Below are 18,127 nucleotides of genomic sequence, written 5' to 3' on the forward strand. Positions count from 1 at the left end.
TTATTATTTATTTGTCAGGTTCACTGGTAGAGGTGGTAGAACAATAAGTGTACTAGAAGTTTTAAATAGAATTTTACAAGAAGGTTTTTATCCCCTGAGAACAAACAGGCCTAAATTAAAATGTGTAAAAAATTTACTGTTATATAGGGGCCATGCGCCATGCCATGTTACTTAACATACGTTGTATTAAAAAGTGGACTGAAGTTTAAAATGTGGGTCGATATTGATGTGTAGGGGTGTGATAAGGTCTTTGAAATTAAATATCTATTAAAATAGGTAATAGTACATAAAAAAATTTCAGTGTCCACCATTTACATTATAAATATTTTTTAATTATTTTTTATTTATTTATGTCAAATTCATATATGATAAAAAATTGAGTGACATTGAGTTTATTTCTATATTATTCCCTATCCGCATACGAAGTAGCGGGCATTTTGCTAGTATTAAATAAAAGGGATTCATTAGCTGTGTTTAACTTTTCCTATAAAATCACATAATAAAAAAATAAGAATAATACAATTTTTATTTTTTCCTCAAAATTTCTTTGGATTTTTGCATATAACATGAATATTACAGCTCCTACCTTCACGACATAGGCTTAATTTTATTCCTCACAATCTTTGAATGCGTTTGTAATTTTTTATATAATCTTTGTAAGCAAAATATGGTTGCAAACACGTACAATTTTGTCATTAGTAACTTCTCCGCGAAAAAAGTTCAAAAGTTCCGACAGTCCATGAATTGGTACACTCCCTATATGATATGTATCTCGATTTAAGGTATTTGCAGAAAATAATCAAATATTCAAACTGAATAGACTGTCAAACTGTCTGGAGCGCACGATAACTCACGAACGGATCAACCGATTCGGTTAAAAATTTGGCTTTCGTAATATTTTGTTCAAACTTTTGTTCAAGTTCGAAAATGGGTTATATCGGTCCACACCTTCCGGTACCTCCCCCACAAAAGTTCGAAAATACTTTGCACATCGTAATGTTTCTAGTTAGAATATGGACTATATATGGCAACTCCTTCGGGTACCTCCCATACAAAATTTCTTATAAGTGCAGTTTAGACCTCCTCTCGAATCGTTTTGATTTTTCATGCATGCAACATGTTGTGCTCAAAGCCCCTTTTCGTATGGTACACGTTTTTTGAGTGACAAGTCCATACTTCTTGAGAAAATGACCCGAAAACTGTGTCAAGTACATGTTTCCTGATATAATGTTCCAAGAGCTCTAAATTGTTGGTGACCAACTGAAATGACAGGTGGGTGCGATATCTATCGAAAAGAAATGACTCCCAAAATAAGACCCACTTCCATTACCTGTAATAATGTATTTTTGGTTTTCAGTGTGGGGAAACTCTCCTTAAGTTGTTTAATATAGATCCACGTTTCGGAGTGGTCCAACATTGGGGTGTCCTAAAAACCCAAAATTGTTTATTAAAGTAAATTTATATAAGATGAATTGAGTGGCCAGTGTTCTCACTTAATTCGAACATACTCACTGAGAGGACTTCTTCGTCCATAACTTTATTATAGTCCAGTCAAAATAGACATTGAAATAGCACAAAACTAAATTTTGGTAGACAGCTAGGATTTCTCATTAGAAGCAATGCCCTAAAAGTCCTCATCAATCCCATGTGTACAAAAACAGTTATTCGGGGTCAAAGGTCAAAATTTATGGATTTTTAATGTTTTCGGATTCTTTTCTTGAAAACGGTCTGTCTAATCAAAAAGTGACAAAAGCAAATATTGTAGATAGAAAAATTCTCTACAAGTGTGGTCTTTATAATTTTTTTCAGAGGGAACCATTTTTGAGATATAGCGGTTCTAAAAACGCATCATTTATAGGCATTTATAAGGAAAAACGCGCATATTCCGGTGAAACGGCTAAAATAACCGGAGTAACCGGGTCTGTCCCCCGAAAAATATATGTTTCTTGAAGACCAAAATTATACCAGTATTTTAAAAAAAAATTTCAACAAAATCGGAGCATGTTTAGTAGTGTTTTTCCATGTTAAAGTCATTTTATGCAAAAATAGCACATTTAACCCACATGTGTAATCGAAAGCCTAACGGGAACGACCCCAACGAAAACTATCCGATTTTTTTGAAATTTTGTGAAAAGGTAGGGTTTGTTGCGCTGATTTAATCGATTTCTGATAAGTCTTTTTTTTTTTGAAATTTTGTGAAAAGGTAGGGTTTGTCGCGCTGATTTAATCGATTTCTGATAAGTCTTTTTTTTTTGAAATTTTGTGAAAAGGTAGGGTTTGTTGCGCTGATTTAATCGATTTCTGATAAGTCTTACCGTTTTTTTAAAGAAAACTGAATAAGGCCACCAAAAAATTACCATTTGCACACATGGGACCGATGGGGACTTTTAAGACGTTACTTCTAATGGCAAACCCTAGCTTTCCACCAAAATTTTTGCTATTTCCCCCTTATACACATGTCTATTTTGACTGGACCATTAGTCTATGATAGCATCATATTATAGCATCATCTATCATGATAGCATCATTAGTCCGGTCAAAATAGACATTGAAATAGCAAAAATTCCCACAAAGCTGAATTTTGGTGGAGAGCTAGGGTTTGCCATTAGAAGCAACGTCCTAAAAGTCCCCATCGATCCCATGTGTGCAAAAAAATTATTCGGGGTCAAAGGTCAAAATTTAAGGGTTTTTTAGGTTTTCGGATTTATTTTTTGAAAACGGTTGATCTAATCAAAAAGTGACTAAAGTAAATATTGTAGACAGAAAAATTATCTACAAGTTTGACCCTTACAATTTTTTCTTAGAAGGAACCATATTTGAGATATAGCTGTTCTAAAAAACACACGATTTTTATGCCCTTATAAGGGAAATATGCACATATTCAGACGAACCGGCTAAAATAAGCGAAGTAATCGGGTCTGTCCCCCAAAAATATTTAAATTTTCTTGAAGAGCGAAATTATAGCAATCTTCTAAAAAAAATTCCAACAAAATCGGAGTGTGTTTATTAGAGTTATTCAATGTTAGAGTCATTATATGCAAAAATAGCCCATTTAACCCGCATGTATAATCGAAAGCCCAACGGGAACGACCCCAATGAAAACTCTCCGATTTTTTTCAAGTTTTGTCTGAAGGTAGGGTTTGTTGCACTGATTACGGAAATGTATAATTTTCAACGGTTGCGGATCCGGTTCGCCGGTTATTAGACCCGAAAGGCCAAATTTAAAAACCGGGTTAGACCCGGTTCTACTGAACCGATTACTGCAATGTGGATATCGTTTGAAAGCTTACGGAAGTATCTAACACATAATGTCGTTACTTAAACCGGTTCGCCTCATAATGTACTTACGCGGCTAATTTTTTAATTGACCTTTAGATCGAGATATCTGGAAAATGGTAAGTCTTTTTTAAGAATCATAAAGACCAATCTTCTAGACAATTATTGACTCTACAACTTTTACTTTAGCGGGCTTTTGCTTTGTATTACCGTTTTTGAGAAAAATTAAAAAAACTGAATAATGCCTCCAAAAATGACCTTTGACCCCGAATAAGTTGTTTTGCACACACGGGATCGATGAGGACTTTTAGGACGTTGCTTCTAATGGCCAACCCTAGCTCTCCACCAAAATTCAGCTTTGTGGGAATTTTTGCTATTTCCCCCTTATACGCATGTCTATTTTGACCGGACTACATAGACTAATAAAAGTATAAAATACGAAGAAATTCTCTCAGTGAGTATTTACAGATTGAGTTAGAAGACTGAGCACTAAATTCCTCTCATTTCTTAAAATGGCAAAAACTATTAATTTTTCAGCTATTTATTCTGATAAAAGACAACATGTGGGTAGTCTTTGCCCGGATGTACATCCGGCCATACCCGACCTCCATACAAAATTTCTTGGAGATTGTTTCATAATTGCAGCCTGTAGTTTGATTACAATTTTTAATGGACGGAAGGAGGGACACCCATCTTAATATCGCTTTACCTCGGCGAGACATGAATTTACGACGAATACTTCCCGGTGTTACATGAAATTTTAGAAAAAAAAACTTATAATAATAAATACCCTTTCCACATTATGGTGTAGGGTAAAAATAAGTATCAATTTTGTATCTAGCGTATATGTGCAAATCTATTACAAAATACTGTATTTTATAATAGTGGTACACGCAGAAAAATATATCAGAGAAATATGTTTGGATCCAAGCAAATATTTGTTTGGGACTGGTTCCAAACAAATATATGTTTGGATCCAAACATAATTTGTTTGTGTCCAAACAAGTAAATGTTTGCAACATTTTGTAACATATCTAAATTTTCTAAAATTTCTAATTATTTCGCAAGTAAGGATGAGGAAGGAGGAGAAGCGTTCATCGGTGTTTCTCTATATGGTAACATGGGTCGCCTTCGCCACGATTTTGTTCAAAATGTTCTCATATCGACATCATTAAAGTTTTTCCAAATAGTATATTTGGTAAGAATATTAGCATATCTTGGCTATAAGTTTTGATATATAAATTATTATAACTTTGTTTTTAAAATATTATTTTTTAGAATTTACAGAATGTCTAAAAAGTGGGGAAGCCTCCCCACCCATCGCCATCGATATAGGATATATGTATATCAACGGACTCTAAAACTGGCATTTACCATACTTCCTCCTCAAATATAAACGTTATGCATATTTAATAATCAAAAATGATTGTAAAATTTACAAAAAAACATATTCTCGCCCTTAATCGAAGTAGGCACCTTGAATTAAGGCATAAACATAAAATTTTGGCCAACTTAGATACCCAGCGAAAAGTTTGCCTCCAAAGAGGCAGTTAAATGATATGTACAAGTGATTTGGAAGTGCATCAAATTATGCATTTTCACTCATGATTTTTACAAGGGAGTGACCCCGGAAAGAGGCACTCCATTGCATCGCATTTTAACTGACCCTTTGGCAATGCATTTTAACTGAACCTTTGGCACTGCATTTTAACTGACCCTTTGGCATTGCATTTTAACTGACCCTTTGGGGTAGAATAGGAGGCAGTTCAGAGCACGTGTTTTGAATAACAAAATAAAATATTAATAACTTTATTAAATTAACACAAATTATGAAAATTCTCTGTTGAATTCAATCGCAAATATGTGTGTTTCCTCCGCTCTTCATTTAATCCAAGCTTAAGTGCTTTTGCTTCATCTGCTAAATGGGTTTGATATTGCCTTCCCATCACCAGTTAAGATTTCGACATGTACTCCAACAGCACTCCATTGGGAAATTTTCTTCTCGTGAGTTACCGAAAAAATGTTCACAAATTAAATATTATTTAGTTTGTATTAACAAATGTTTGGAAATGTTAACACGATTATCTCTTTTTGGAAATGTATTCCGCTGCCTGTAGAGATGTACAAACTGATTTGTGTACATGTAGGGATCTCTAACAACTGCTAATAAAATGTAGTGAACGGAGTGCCTTTTTCACGACTCCGTTTGCACTGCATCCGAATGCTGTTAAATTGTGAGGAATTGGAGTGCCTTTTTCACGACTCCGTTGAACTGCCTCCGGATGTTGTTAAAATGTGACAAATGGATGTGATTCTTTGGATTGCATCCAAATGCGGTTAAAATGTGAGGAATGGAGTGCCCTTTTCACGACTCCGTTTGAACTGCATAAAAACATGCCGTAAAAGAACTAGTCTACATTGCACTACTTCCAATTTATTTTGCTGGGTAGGTTTAGCACAATATTTGATTTCAACTTCACATTATAGCGTGGTATATCAATAGAATAAACAATTTAAGTTAAACCTGACATATTTCTCACATTAACACACTACACCCCTAACATGGTGTAGCCGCCCGACCCCCTACACAGTTCATAATATGAATATATTGATATTTATAATTACTTTTATCATGCAAATTCTTTGGATTTATATTCTACAGTAGTTGTTAATTAACGGTATAAAATATAATTTTGATATCACAAAAGGCATACAAGATATCACAAAATATACCTACCGAGAATATTTTTCGCAATACCCCAAAAACATGAAACCGCGTGCATCAGCAATCATATTTGATAGAAATGCCAATTTTTGGGAGATGAAAGATCTTCGTTAAACTCACAATTTTCCCTTTAACGGCATTTCTCTAGCAGTTATAATTATCAAGAAGATCGGCGCTGCCGAAGGCGCCACAGTGGCGAAGCCGCCCCATGTTACCATATTTATTTCTTTTTAAAAGTGTAACTTTTTATACCCTCGGCATTTATGCTAACGAGGGTATATGGTAAATTTCAAATTTCCTTTATAATTCCATAGAAAAAAAATAAAATTTTTTTGGCGAGCACATCCGCCATTTTTGTACATGGGTTACGAAATCGTGGTTTCAAATCTGTTCGCGTTCACAAAATTGGATGCTGCACTCAAAAGTTATGGGGGGTTTTACTCTCTTATAAAGAAAAAATATTTAAAAATTCCTATTGCGTTGTAATAAAAACATGTATATATGAATCGTTAACAGCATTTGATATCTATCCGTAGATGCTAAAATAGTTGCTAAATTTATTTTTATTTTCGCGGAAAATCCAAAAATTGTAGAAATCTTGGAGTAAATTTTATTTATTCTAACTCAGAGTCCATAAAAATCTCTAAAAAATAATTTAAAAATACGTACAGAATCTAGAGAACGCGCAGAAAAATGTGAGACCAAAATTATAAAGATCGCGTTTAAAACTTGCATATTACAGCAACAACAAAGAACGGAAACTTACTGTTGGAAATTATTTCAAAAACATATTTTTTGGTTAAATACGAAAAATTAAAAAAAATCTTTGGAGTTATTCTATTATTTCGCTAAATTTCCATACAAATCCTGAAGTATTTTGCTTAAACATCTACAAGAAATGTAATTAGTCATCGTGGAAGTATATTTGCTTTCTGTGATAAGCAATAGAAATAAGAAGTAGAGAATAAAATTGAAATTACAATCAAAGAAAAAACATAGATATTAAAAACCGTATAATTCGCGAATCCGTTTAAATCAGTTGAGGTGCATGTGCTTTTCGGATACAGGGAGTCCATGTCTATCAATGTGTATGGATTTTCCCATGTTTCATTCAGCGACCAAAGTGTGCCATCAGTTGCATTATACTATTCAAAAAACCTTCAAGTGGGCAAAAATTACGCGATGTGCATATGATTATAAGGTGCATCATATTTCAATGGCCGCCTATTAAAAATACGTCAATATAAATTATTTTAGACAGATTCGTCAAGAACTGCGGATGTGCCACCACATTCTATTTTGGGATAAATAGGGATATTACTCCCGAATCTTTATAATTTGTGCCACTCCTTTTTGGCAAATATTATAATCGCGTATAAAGGATTACATTTATGTAAAAATAATCAAAGAAAATCGCGGTTCAATTCGCGGAATTGTCAAAATATATTCTTGTAGATTTTCCTACTTTCAAGGTATCTATATCCGGCGTTTTAGTGGATGGATTCGAACGCGGAAGGGCTTTTTAGATCCGGCACGTAAAAAAACTAAAATCACGCGGGGTTCAGGGGTAATTAGACGACAGTTGTAAATTTTAAAGCCAAAAAGTAGTTTTTTTCTGAAAATTTACGCACCAAATTTTCGACTTTGGTCTCCTATTACTAGGAAGCTGTACGGAGCACACAAATAAGATATACATCGAAAGACTTGGATTCGTGAGTTCTACAATCCTATAACTAGTTTTGGATTATTATCTAGTTGCACCCTCTAATTATAAGAAAAATTCGAAAAACACTGAAATCAAAACTACAAAATGTCAGCATCGATTTTATTGGGATGCAGTGTATATATCGAAAAGTCATACACTAGAACCATGTTGTTCAAGGGATATTCTTTAGTTCTTTCGTTGAGCACAGGTTTGAATTTTGCGTGGTTTGGCCAGAAACCAAGAAAGAACACAAAAAAACTTGTTCACTTCAACACTTTTTCCCCATTTTTTTATACTACCACCAACGCAGCTTCCACGAAAATTATTTGTTATGGTCTATATTAAATATATTGATATTTTATAAAATATATTAACAGTTCGCGACTTATTAAATGGTGAACCTCAACTTCAACGATTTAAAACTTTTTTGAATATTACCATATACACTTTCATACGGGCAAAATGTGCCTCATCGAAATAATGGTTTCAGACCCCAAGTATGTTTGGACGAAATGTGTTTCAGACAATTTGGAGTCGATTGAGCAATGTCCGTCCGTCTGTCTGGCTGGCTGGAGCGCACGATAACTCTCGAACGGATAAACCGATTTGGTTCAAATTTTGGCTTTCGTAATATTTTACCCAAACTTAGTTTAAGTTCGAATATGGGCTATATCGGCCCACTCCTTCTGGTACCTCCCCTACAAAAGTCCATACTTCCTGAGAAAATAGCCTGAAAGTTGCAAAAAACCCCTATGACAGCGTGTGAGGTGGTTGGAGCGCAAGATAACTCTGGAAAGGATCTACCGATTCGGTCCAAAATTTGGCCTTAGTAATATTCTGTCCATACATAGTTTAAGTTTAAAGATAAACCATATCGGTACACTCCTTAATGTACCTCCCCCACAAAAGTTCAAAAATGTTCGAAAAATTTGTTCGTACGTTAACTCTTGAAGGGAGTGGCTGAGTTGGTCCGTACTTTACACATCCTAATATATCTACCAGATATAGATCAGGTTCAAATATGGACTATATTTGTCCACTGAATCCGGTACCTCCCACACAAAATTTCGGAGAAGTTCCCTTTAAGACCTGATATCGAATCACTTTGATTTTTGTTGAAGTAACTTGCATTCTCTGCCTCAATTACGATGGCAAAAGTTTTTTCGGGGCAAGTCCATACCTCTTGAGCAAACAGCCTGAAGAGTGTAAAAACCCCTATTGCACCGTATGTTGTGGCTGGAGATCAACTTTCATAACGATCAATGTCTTTCCATTCCTTTTATTATCTCCTCCGCAAAACTTTTGATCTTTAATCCTAATCAACATTTTTGTCGGTTCAAACTCCGAACATTTTTAAAACCCCCTAAATACATACGTATTTTGGGATTTTTTTTTTTTTTCAATATACACAGGCTGAGGGTATATCTCTGTCGGCAAAGCCGACTGATACTTTTTTACTTGTTATAAATTATTTCAATACTTTTTATTTTATTAAAGTCTGTTATGTATTTCTTTGGAATTTTTTATGTTCCTATGTGTCTGTTGTTGATTATTTTCGTTTCAATAAACAACCACCATTTATAAATGTGTGTATATGTTAGAGATAGCCATTGAGCGCTTACTAAGAGCAAGTGAACATACATTTTAATGTGTTTTAAATTGACATTTACGCTCCCTTGCTCTCAGTAAGGGCCCACTGGTTCATGTGTTTGTTTTTTGTTTGTGGCTTTTGAGTTTGTATTTGTTTTGTTTGCACCCAAACATATAATTTGTTTGCACACAAACATTTATTTGTTTGCAGGACCGAAACATATGTTATGTTTGGGACTGATTGCAAACAAATATGTTTGCTGCAAAATATGTTTGGGACATATGTTAGAGAGACCTTTTTTTCCTCCGTGTATAAACTACATCATTTCGAAAAATTTTATCTTTACAGGAAAAACTGTTTTTGCACAATTACTGGGACATTTGTTTGAAAATGTAGTGTATAATTTAAGTAAGTAAAATAAGTTCATACATTTATACATTGTATTTTGCGAAGAATAAAATATTAAATACTAGCAGACCCGGTCCGCGTTGCTGGCCCGTCATAATGAGTTTTACTGACAATTTTTTATGGACCTTATGCTTGACAATTCAAAGCACTCCTTCGGTACATTGTCAAACCGAGGAGGATTTTCAATTTATCAACAGATTTTGTGTGTAACCTTTCTTTTCTCTTACGGACTTTGTCGAATTTTTTCGCCCATTGATGCTGTTTAGGATTTATTCTCGTCCGTGCTCCCTGTCTTTATCCTAAAGCGATCTAATTATAAAAGTTAAAACAATGATCGAGTCGAATTCCGCTTTTTGAGACTTATGTGTTTTAGTTTTTCATGGCTGATGGACCGTTGAACTTTACCATTTAAGGACATTTGTAAATATATCGTTTTTCTTGATCGCCGACGCAATCACCGTTGTCTCGAAAATTAATTTGCAAGCCGATGTACTCATAGGTTTAGCAAATATAGCGATTATAAAACAATAGGCTCCCGAATTCGTCTACAGATATTTATATAGCATTTTGGACCACGGGATATTCCTGAACATTTTCTGAAAATTGCATGAATTTAGGTTCAGTAGTTTTAGAAAAATAATATATATTCTTGTTGTTATTTGTTCTACCTTTTTAATATAAATAAAATAATAGTTGTTTGAGCTGGAGATCTTATTGTTTTTTATTTATTCATTATCTCCAATATTTCGCAATTTGCTTGAATGTCACAACCATCAGAAATACGAAAATCGGGAGGTAGCGTTCTATGGGGGCTATATGAAAGCGTGTACCTATACCTACAAATTTCAGGCATAAAGTTTTATACCATCAACTAAGACTAAATAACAAATTTCAGCCATTTCGGTGGCATATTGAGGCCACAACCTTTAAAATACCGAAAATCGGGAGGTACCGTTCTATGGGGGCTATATGAAGGCATGAACCTGTACCGACAAACTTCTGGGGGAAGGTTTTATACCCCCAACGAAGACCAAATATCAGCCATTTCGGTGGAATATTGAGGCCACAACCTTCAAAATATCAAAAATCGGGGGTACCGTTTTAGGGGGGCAATGTGAAGGCGTGGACCTGTGCCGACAAATTTCTGAGGGAAAGTTTTGGCCACAACCTTCAAATTACCGAAAATCGGGAGGTATCGTGAAGGCGTGGACCTGTGCTGACAAATTTCTAGGGGAAAGTTTTATACCCCAAAGAAGAATTATTACCAAATTTCAGCAATTTCGGTGTGATAATGAGGCTCAAACCCTCAAAATACCGAAAATCGGGTGGTACCGTTCTATGGAGGCTATATCAACCGATGACGGCTATTTGCAGTACCAAACATCCTAGGAGTAGTAGAAACTCCTATATCAAATTACAAAGCTCTATCTTAAAAATTGCGAGCTGTATCTTGATATATCGACATAGAATTTCACCCTGATCAAGAATATATATACTTTAGGGTCTCCGATGAATATTTCGATGTGTTACAAACGGAATGACAAATTTAATTATACCCTCCATATTATGGTGGAGGGTATAAAAACAGGTGTGGTCTGTAGATTAATCCGTACATTTTAAAACCGATACATGCGTAATTTTTGCAAATGTTTTTAAAACTATCGCATAGGGAAGGTACCCCGCCCCTTCTGGAATTCAGTAAAATATGTAGCCTGTTTTCGGGGGCCATCCCTGTACATTCTCTGAAAATTTTAGGAAAATCGGTTCAGTAGTTCTTGCAAAAAAACATTAAATTGAACAGAAAATTGAAAAAAGTAGGCGCGGTAAAGTTTGTTTCCATAAAAGCCTAAGTTGGGTTATGACGGCATTTGATTTTTATTCATAAAAGATATGGGGTTTTTTAAATATGGCAAAGGGAAGTACCCTCCACCTTCGAAAGTCAGGAAAACATATGCATCCAATTTCCACCGGAGGCCATCCCTGTACATTCCCTGAAAATTTCAGGAAAATCGCTTCAGTAGCTTTGTAGATGTAACATATTTTAAAAAGTGGGCTTGGTCAAGCCTTTGGGTCCTAAAAAAGTAGATAAGGTCGGAGACAAAGCCACAATTGTCTCGCAAATTAATTTCTTAACTGATACATTCGTTATATTATTTTAAATATACCATTTAAAAAAATAGGGTATAGGGGAAGTACATTGTCCCCTCCGAAATTCAACAAAATGTGTAGCCCATTTTAACCGGGGCCGGTACATTCTCTGACAATTTCAGAAAAATCGGTTGAGTAGTTTTTGTAGAAAAGATAAAAATTGAAAATTGAAAAAAGTGAGCGTAAAAGTGGGCTTGATCAAATTTTCCTAAGCTGGGTTATGGCGAACATTTCACAAAATGAATTATACAAATCGGTCCAGCCGTTTTCAGCTGATGCCATTACCCGTTGATAATGACATTTGATTTTTATTTATAAAGATGAATTAATATGTGTTATTATAAAATTACAAATAATTATTATTTTCTCTTCAGAAGTATTTTATTGCATTTTTGTTCTGAACTATTCTTAACATACATTAAATATCACTGTGCAACACTGGAAATGCAACCAACTTCTAATGGGCATTTTCTGAAAGTACATATTGAGACTATCTTCTTTATTTGCCTATTCGTTTTACGAATTTATGGCGATCAGTGCAATTACATAAAATATATTACATTATATTAAGTGCATATATGTATTTATAAGTTGTTTATTTTTTCAGCAAAAGATTGTCGATTTCTGCACCTGCTGAGTAGAGTTGCAGCATCATTTATGCCGGTCCATTCCTGAATATTGCTAATCCAAGACTTCTCTTTTCTTCCCCTGGACTGTCTGCCTTCTATTCTGCATCGGATAATGTTTTGGAGTAGTTTGTATTTGCTGTTTCGCATGATATGTCCAAGATATGCTGTTTTTCGTTTCTTTATTGTACGTATAAGCTCTTTTTCTTGGTGTATTCTTCGCAGTACTTCATTGTTCGTTACAAACTTGGTCCATGGTATTTTTAGAATTCGTCTGTAAGTCCATATCTCGAAAGCTTCAAGTTTTTTCATGTCAACTGCCTTCAGGGTCCACATTTCGACTCCACATAGCAAAACAGACCATACATATGTTTTCAGATATCTTAGTTTTGACTTTATAGTAATATCATGGCTTAAAAAAATTTTCTTGTATTTTACAAAAGATTCTCTCGCCATTTCGATTCTGCTTCTTATTTCATTTGAAATGTTCCACTTGTCATTTATTGTGACACCGAGGTATTTAAAGTTATGTACTCTTTCCACGTCCATATCTTTAATTTTTACTTGTGTTTGATTACCCATACTTTCTTTGGAAATAACCATGTACTTAGTCTTTTTAATATTTATCTTTAGACCATAGTCTAGTAAGTAGGTATTGCAGCCCTGCAATGCTATCGGCTAGTATGGTTGTGTCATCGGCATATCTAATATTGTTGACAAAATTACCATTAACCAGGATTCCTTTTTTGACATCATTGATAGATTCTTGGAATATTCTTTTGGGAGTATACATTGAACAATAAGGGGGATAATATTACTATGTCTTCCGTGCATTCTCCGTTTACGTCAACATGTGCAGTCTGATGCCAATACAAGCTTTTTATACATCGAATTTCATTCTGTCCGATACCAATGGACGTAAGAATCTCTATTAACTTGTCGTGCTGTACTGTATCGAAAGCCTTTTCGTAATCAATAAAGCATATATTTACATCTTTTTGAACAGTTTTGCATTTTTCAACTAAGATTTGTAGGGAACAAAGAGCTTCGCGTGTTCCCATGCCTTCCTTAAAACCAAATTGGGAAGCACCCATAACTTTTTCACACTTCTCATATATTCGCCCATGAATTATTTTTAGGAAAATCTTCAATGCATGGCTCATTAGGCTGATAAGTCTATAGTCACTGCAGTGTTTCGGATGGGTTTTCTTTGGTATAGTTATAAACTTTGATCTCAGCCAGTCATTTGGGTATTCCACGGTCTCATATATGTAGTTAAATAGCTTGATCAGGATATTAATGTTATCGCCGTCTATTAACTTCAATATTTCCGATGGAATCTCATCAGGACCACATGCTTTTTTAAGTTTTAAGGATTTTACTGCTGACTCAATTTCTTGTTTGGTTATAGATGTTCCTTCTGGCGGTTCATTCGTCATCATCACATATGTTGATCGGTTCTGGCCGGCAAAAAGGAGCTTTATGTACTCTTTCCATATTATCATCTTTTCTGATATATCAAAAATAGGTTCATTTTCCTTATTGTATAGAATTTTAGGTATTGATTTGCGGTATACACCTGCCATTTCTTTGATTTTTTTGTGAAGATTGAAATCGCCATTTAATTGTTGCAATCTTTCAATCTCCTGGCATTGCCTGTTTATGAGATTATTTTTCGCAATTCTGATTGCGGATTGTATTTCTCTATTTAATTCGTAATATAATTCGTAGTTTCGATTTTTATGTCTTCGACGTTCCTCCATCAGATCTAGTATCTCCTTTGTCATCCATTCATTCTTTTGTGGTTTTGTTGTGATTCCTAGATTATTGTCCGCTATGGATTTTAGCATATTTTTAACAGAATTCCACATCTGTTCACTATCTGCAGCTTCAATTTATCTAAATTCTTGATCAATGATCTCCCTCATTCTTGCCCTAACCCTTGGTTCCTCCAGTTTTCCAGTATTGAGTTTTCCATGTGTTTTTCTCTTTGAGTTTCTCTTCTTTGTCATTAACAGGATATGGTCCGATGGAACATCTGCCCCTGTATATGTGGATGTCTTCATTACACATGAAGAAAAGCGTTTATTGATCAAAATATAATCTATCTGGTTCCGTATTATATTTGTTGGTTTGTCCTGAGGGGATTTCCAGGTATACAGTCTTCTTTTTGGCAAGCAGAACATTGTATTTGTAATTTTCAACCCATATTCTTGACAGAATTGAATAAGTCTGTCACCTCTATCATTTCTCTCGCCTAGTCCAAATTTGCCTGTTATGCCTGGTACAATATCTTGTCCAACTTTGGCATTAAAGTCTCCTTGGATAATAGTTATATCATGGGGTTTTGTCATATTTATTAGGTATTTTACATCTTCGTAAAATTCGTCCACTTCTTCTTTGCTCTTGTCTGCAGTGGGCGCATACACTTGTATAATATTTTGTTTTAAGGGTTTTGTTTCTAACTTTATAAGCATTGCCCTGTCAGATTTTGGTACAAATCCTATTACGCATTGTGCTATGTGGTTTTTTTAAAACGACACCTACTCCGTTTCTATGAGTTCTATTCAGGTTTATTGAAATATTTACCAAATTGTTGTTGAAAAATTTGCTATAAACAAGGCGATAGAGGCATTTTACAAAAATATAATGTTCTGAAGAGTTGTGTATTACATTCCAGAGAATATTTTCCCAAAAGGTAACATTAAGAAGAATTTTGGGAGATACGCTGCGAAATATACACAAATTATAGAATTTTTAGATATATTATAAAATTTGAGGCAATAAATGCAATTATTCGTGTTCACTATTCCTCCAAATATTTCCTTCTTGCTCTTATCTACAAGTTTGCTGCAGATGTCAAAACAAGATTCGTATTGGTTTCAGAGATACAGCCCTGATTTGTTTTCAAAATTAGATTTTTAACCATGTTTAGATGAGGCCATAAAAAGCGAACCCGATCTAAGAAAACAAACCCCAAATATGGTTTTTGCCTATTGGTCCTCTACATTCATAAAATTCTGGACAGAAGTTGTTTGCACGCGACTGGCTCAAAAACGTTGCACAGTGTATTAAAATAAATTGCTGTAACTTTTTATGTTTTGATTTCATATTCTATTGACATTATATTAACAAACAAAAATATTTGTTTACAAGGTTGTTGTTTTATTTGCTTATCTTCTATTAATTATGCCATGTATTAAGAGATTTTACATTAAACCAAAGCTGAATAAACAATGGAAACTTTACAAGTTCATGGATTTCTTCATACACCCCACGTTAATCTGTAGAAACATACCATGAAAACATATGTATGTAACAATTTTCCTATATAAAAAGAAAGCTTCTTACCAAACGATAACAGAACAGTTCGAAATCACATTAGAAACGAAATGAATCCATTAATTAAAATTTTATCCTTCTTTGCCATAATTGGCCTGGCCGTATCCACCGATTACTGTAATACATCGGTTTGCAATAAAGGAGTAACCCATGTAGCCTGTGGCAATATGGTATGTTTTAAGCTGACATTTGTTTCCTTTTCATAACATTATCTCTAAAATATTTGCTGTTCTAGGGTTTTGGCCCCAAATGTTCCAGTAATGCAGCAGAAGTACCCATAGATGATAATTTTAAAGCACTAATTCTCAGAGCTCACAATGAGAAACGCAATTTAGTTGCTGGCGGTGGTGTTAATGGCTTGGTACCCGCCTGTCGTATGGCTACCATGGAATGGGATGATGAATTAGCTTACATTGCCGGTTTTAATGCACGTCAGTGTGAAATGGCCCATGACCAATGTCGTAATACGGAAACCTTTAAATACTCTGGACAAAATTTGGCTTATAGTACTTATTCTGGTACACCAAATTACAACAATCTTTTCCAAAGACTCTTTGACATGTGGTACAATGAAGTGAAGGATGTTAAAATGAGTCACATTAATTCATACCCTGCTGGTTATAGTGGACCGTAAGTTTGAATATCATATTGCTACGCCTTTTTAAATTAATAACTGGTTTTGTTTTAAGGGTTATTGGTCATTTAACTGTCATGATGGCTGATCGTAATGTTCGTGTCGGTTGTGCTGCTGTCACATATGCAACACCTTCTTCCTCATCGAACACATTTTTGGTTACTTGCAATTATGCCACAACTAACATGGTTGGATTCCCAATTTATGCTAACTGCAGCTCGGCAGGATCATCGTGTCAGACTGGTAGCAATCCTCAATATCCCAATTTATGTTCCACTTCTGAAAAATATGATGTCAATAAGTGGTTTTAATTTAAGAAATTTCCCTCTCTATACATATATTCATTATATTTCTATTTGTTACTTGTTTTAATCCTTTTTTAGTAAATAAATAAAAAAAAATTAAAAAAAATTAAGTTTCAGTGTTTTATTTAGAAATGCACTTAAAACTAGAAAATAATTTGTCGCTTAGCCTCAATAAATATATTCTTTCTCATGATGGAATCTCTCAAATAAAACGCTTGCCGTTTTATTTTGCCACCATTTAAAATTTAAATTCAAGCGTTTTATTTGAGAGATTCCATCATGAGAAAGAATATATTTATTGAGGATAAGCGACAAATTATTTTCTAGTTTTAAGTGCATTCTAAATAAAACACTGAAACTTAATTTTTTAAATTATTTTTTGTTTTTAACATTTTAGTAAATACATTTTTTGGACCACTGAGAACAAAATTATAGTCAATTTATGCCGAAAATTTAGATAAAAACTTTACTCTGCCTGAAATCGTGTAGTACCGTTATATAAAGGCTGTACCAAAACCTGGACTTATGTCCATAATTTTTGGTGGGGAAATTTCTGTACCATTGGGAACTCCAAATGCCAGGTTATAGCCAATTCTGGCTAAAAATGAAGATAAAATCCTTAAAACACTTGAAATCCGTTGGTACCACTATATGGGGGCTTTACCAAAACCTGGACCTATGTATGTCAACAATTTTTGGTGGAGAAGTTTGTGTACCATTGGCGACTCCAAATGCCAAGTTACAGCCAATTCGGCCTAAAAATTAAGATAAAATCCTTAAAACACTTCAAATCTGGCCTTACCGCTATATGGGGGCCATACCAAAACCTGTACCTACGTCCATCATTTTTAGTGAGGAAGTTTCTGTACCAATGGGGGGTCCCATTGCCAAGTTACAGTCAATGAAGACAAAATCCTCATAATACTTGAAATCGGGTGGTACCGCTATAAGGGGGCTATACCAAAACCTGGACCTATGTTCATAATTTTTGGTGGGGAAATGTCTGTATCATTGGAAATCCCAAATGCCAAAATGACAGCTAATTCGGGCAAAAATGAAGATAAAATACTCAAAATACCAAAAATCGGGTGGTACCGCCATATGGGGGCTGTAGGAAAAAATGGGCCCATATTCATGTATTGTCATCCCAATCTGAAAAATGTGCAAAGTTTCAGTTGATTGGTCAACTGCAACTGCGTTAAAAATGAGTTACTAGATTTGAACTAAATCGGGTGATACCGCTATATGGGGGATATAGGAAAAAAATGGACCCATATTGGATTTGGTGTCATATTCATGTATTGTCATCCAAATCTGAAAAGTGTGCAATGTTTCAGTTCGATTGGTCAACTGCAACTCTGTGGAAA

General features: G+C 34.6%; 1 protein-coding gene across 1 annotated transcript; it reads left to right on the forward strand.

Annotated features, from left to right (window-relative positions):
* The first annotated feature begins 15,871 nt into the window (after positions 1–15,871).
* On the forward strand, positions 15,872–16,766 carry LOC141397051 (venom allergen-1-like). The gene is made up of 3 exons (XM_073972881.1): positions 15,872–15,991; positions 16,057–16,451; positions 16,511–16,766. The coding sequence occupies exons 1-3, from the start codon at positions 15,872–15,874 to the stop codon at positions 16,764–16,766; spliced, it is 771 nt and encodes a 256-aa protein (XP_073828982.1).
* The last annotated feature ends 1,361 nt before the right edge of the window (positions 16,767–18,127 follow it).

Source organism: Musca autumnalis, unplaced genomic scaffold (genome assembly GCF_047663935.1).
Source record: "Musca autumnalis isolate F117 unplaced genomic scaffold, ASM4766393v1 scaffold_3, whole genome shotgun sequence".
Lineage (NCBI taxonomy): Eukaryota > Metazoa > Arthropoda > Insecta > Diptera > Muscidae > Musca > Musca autumnalis.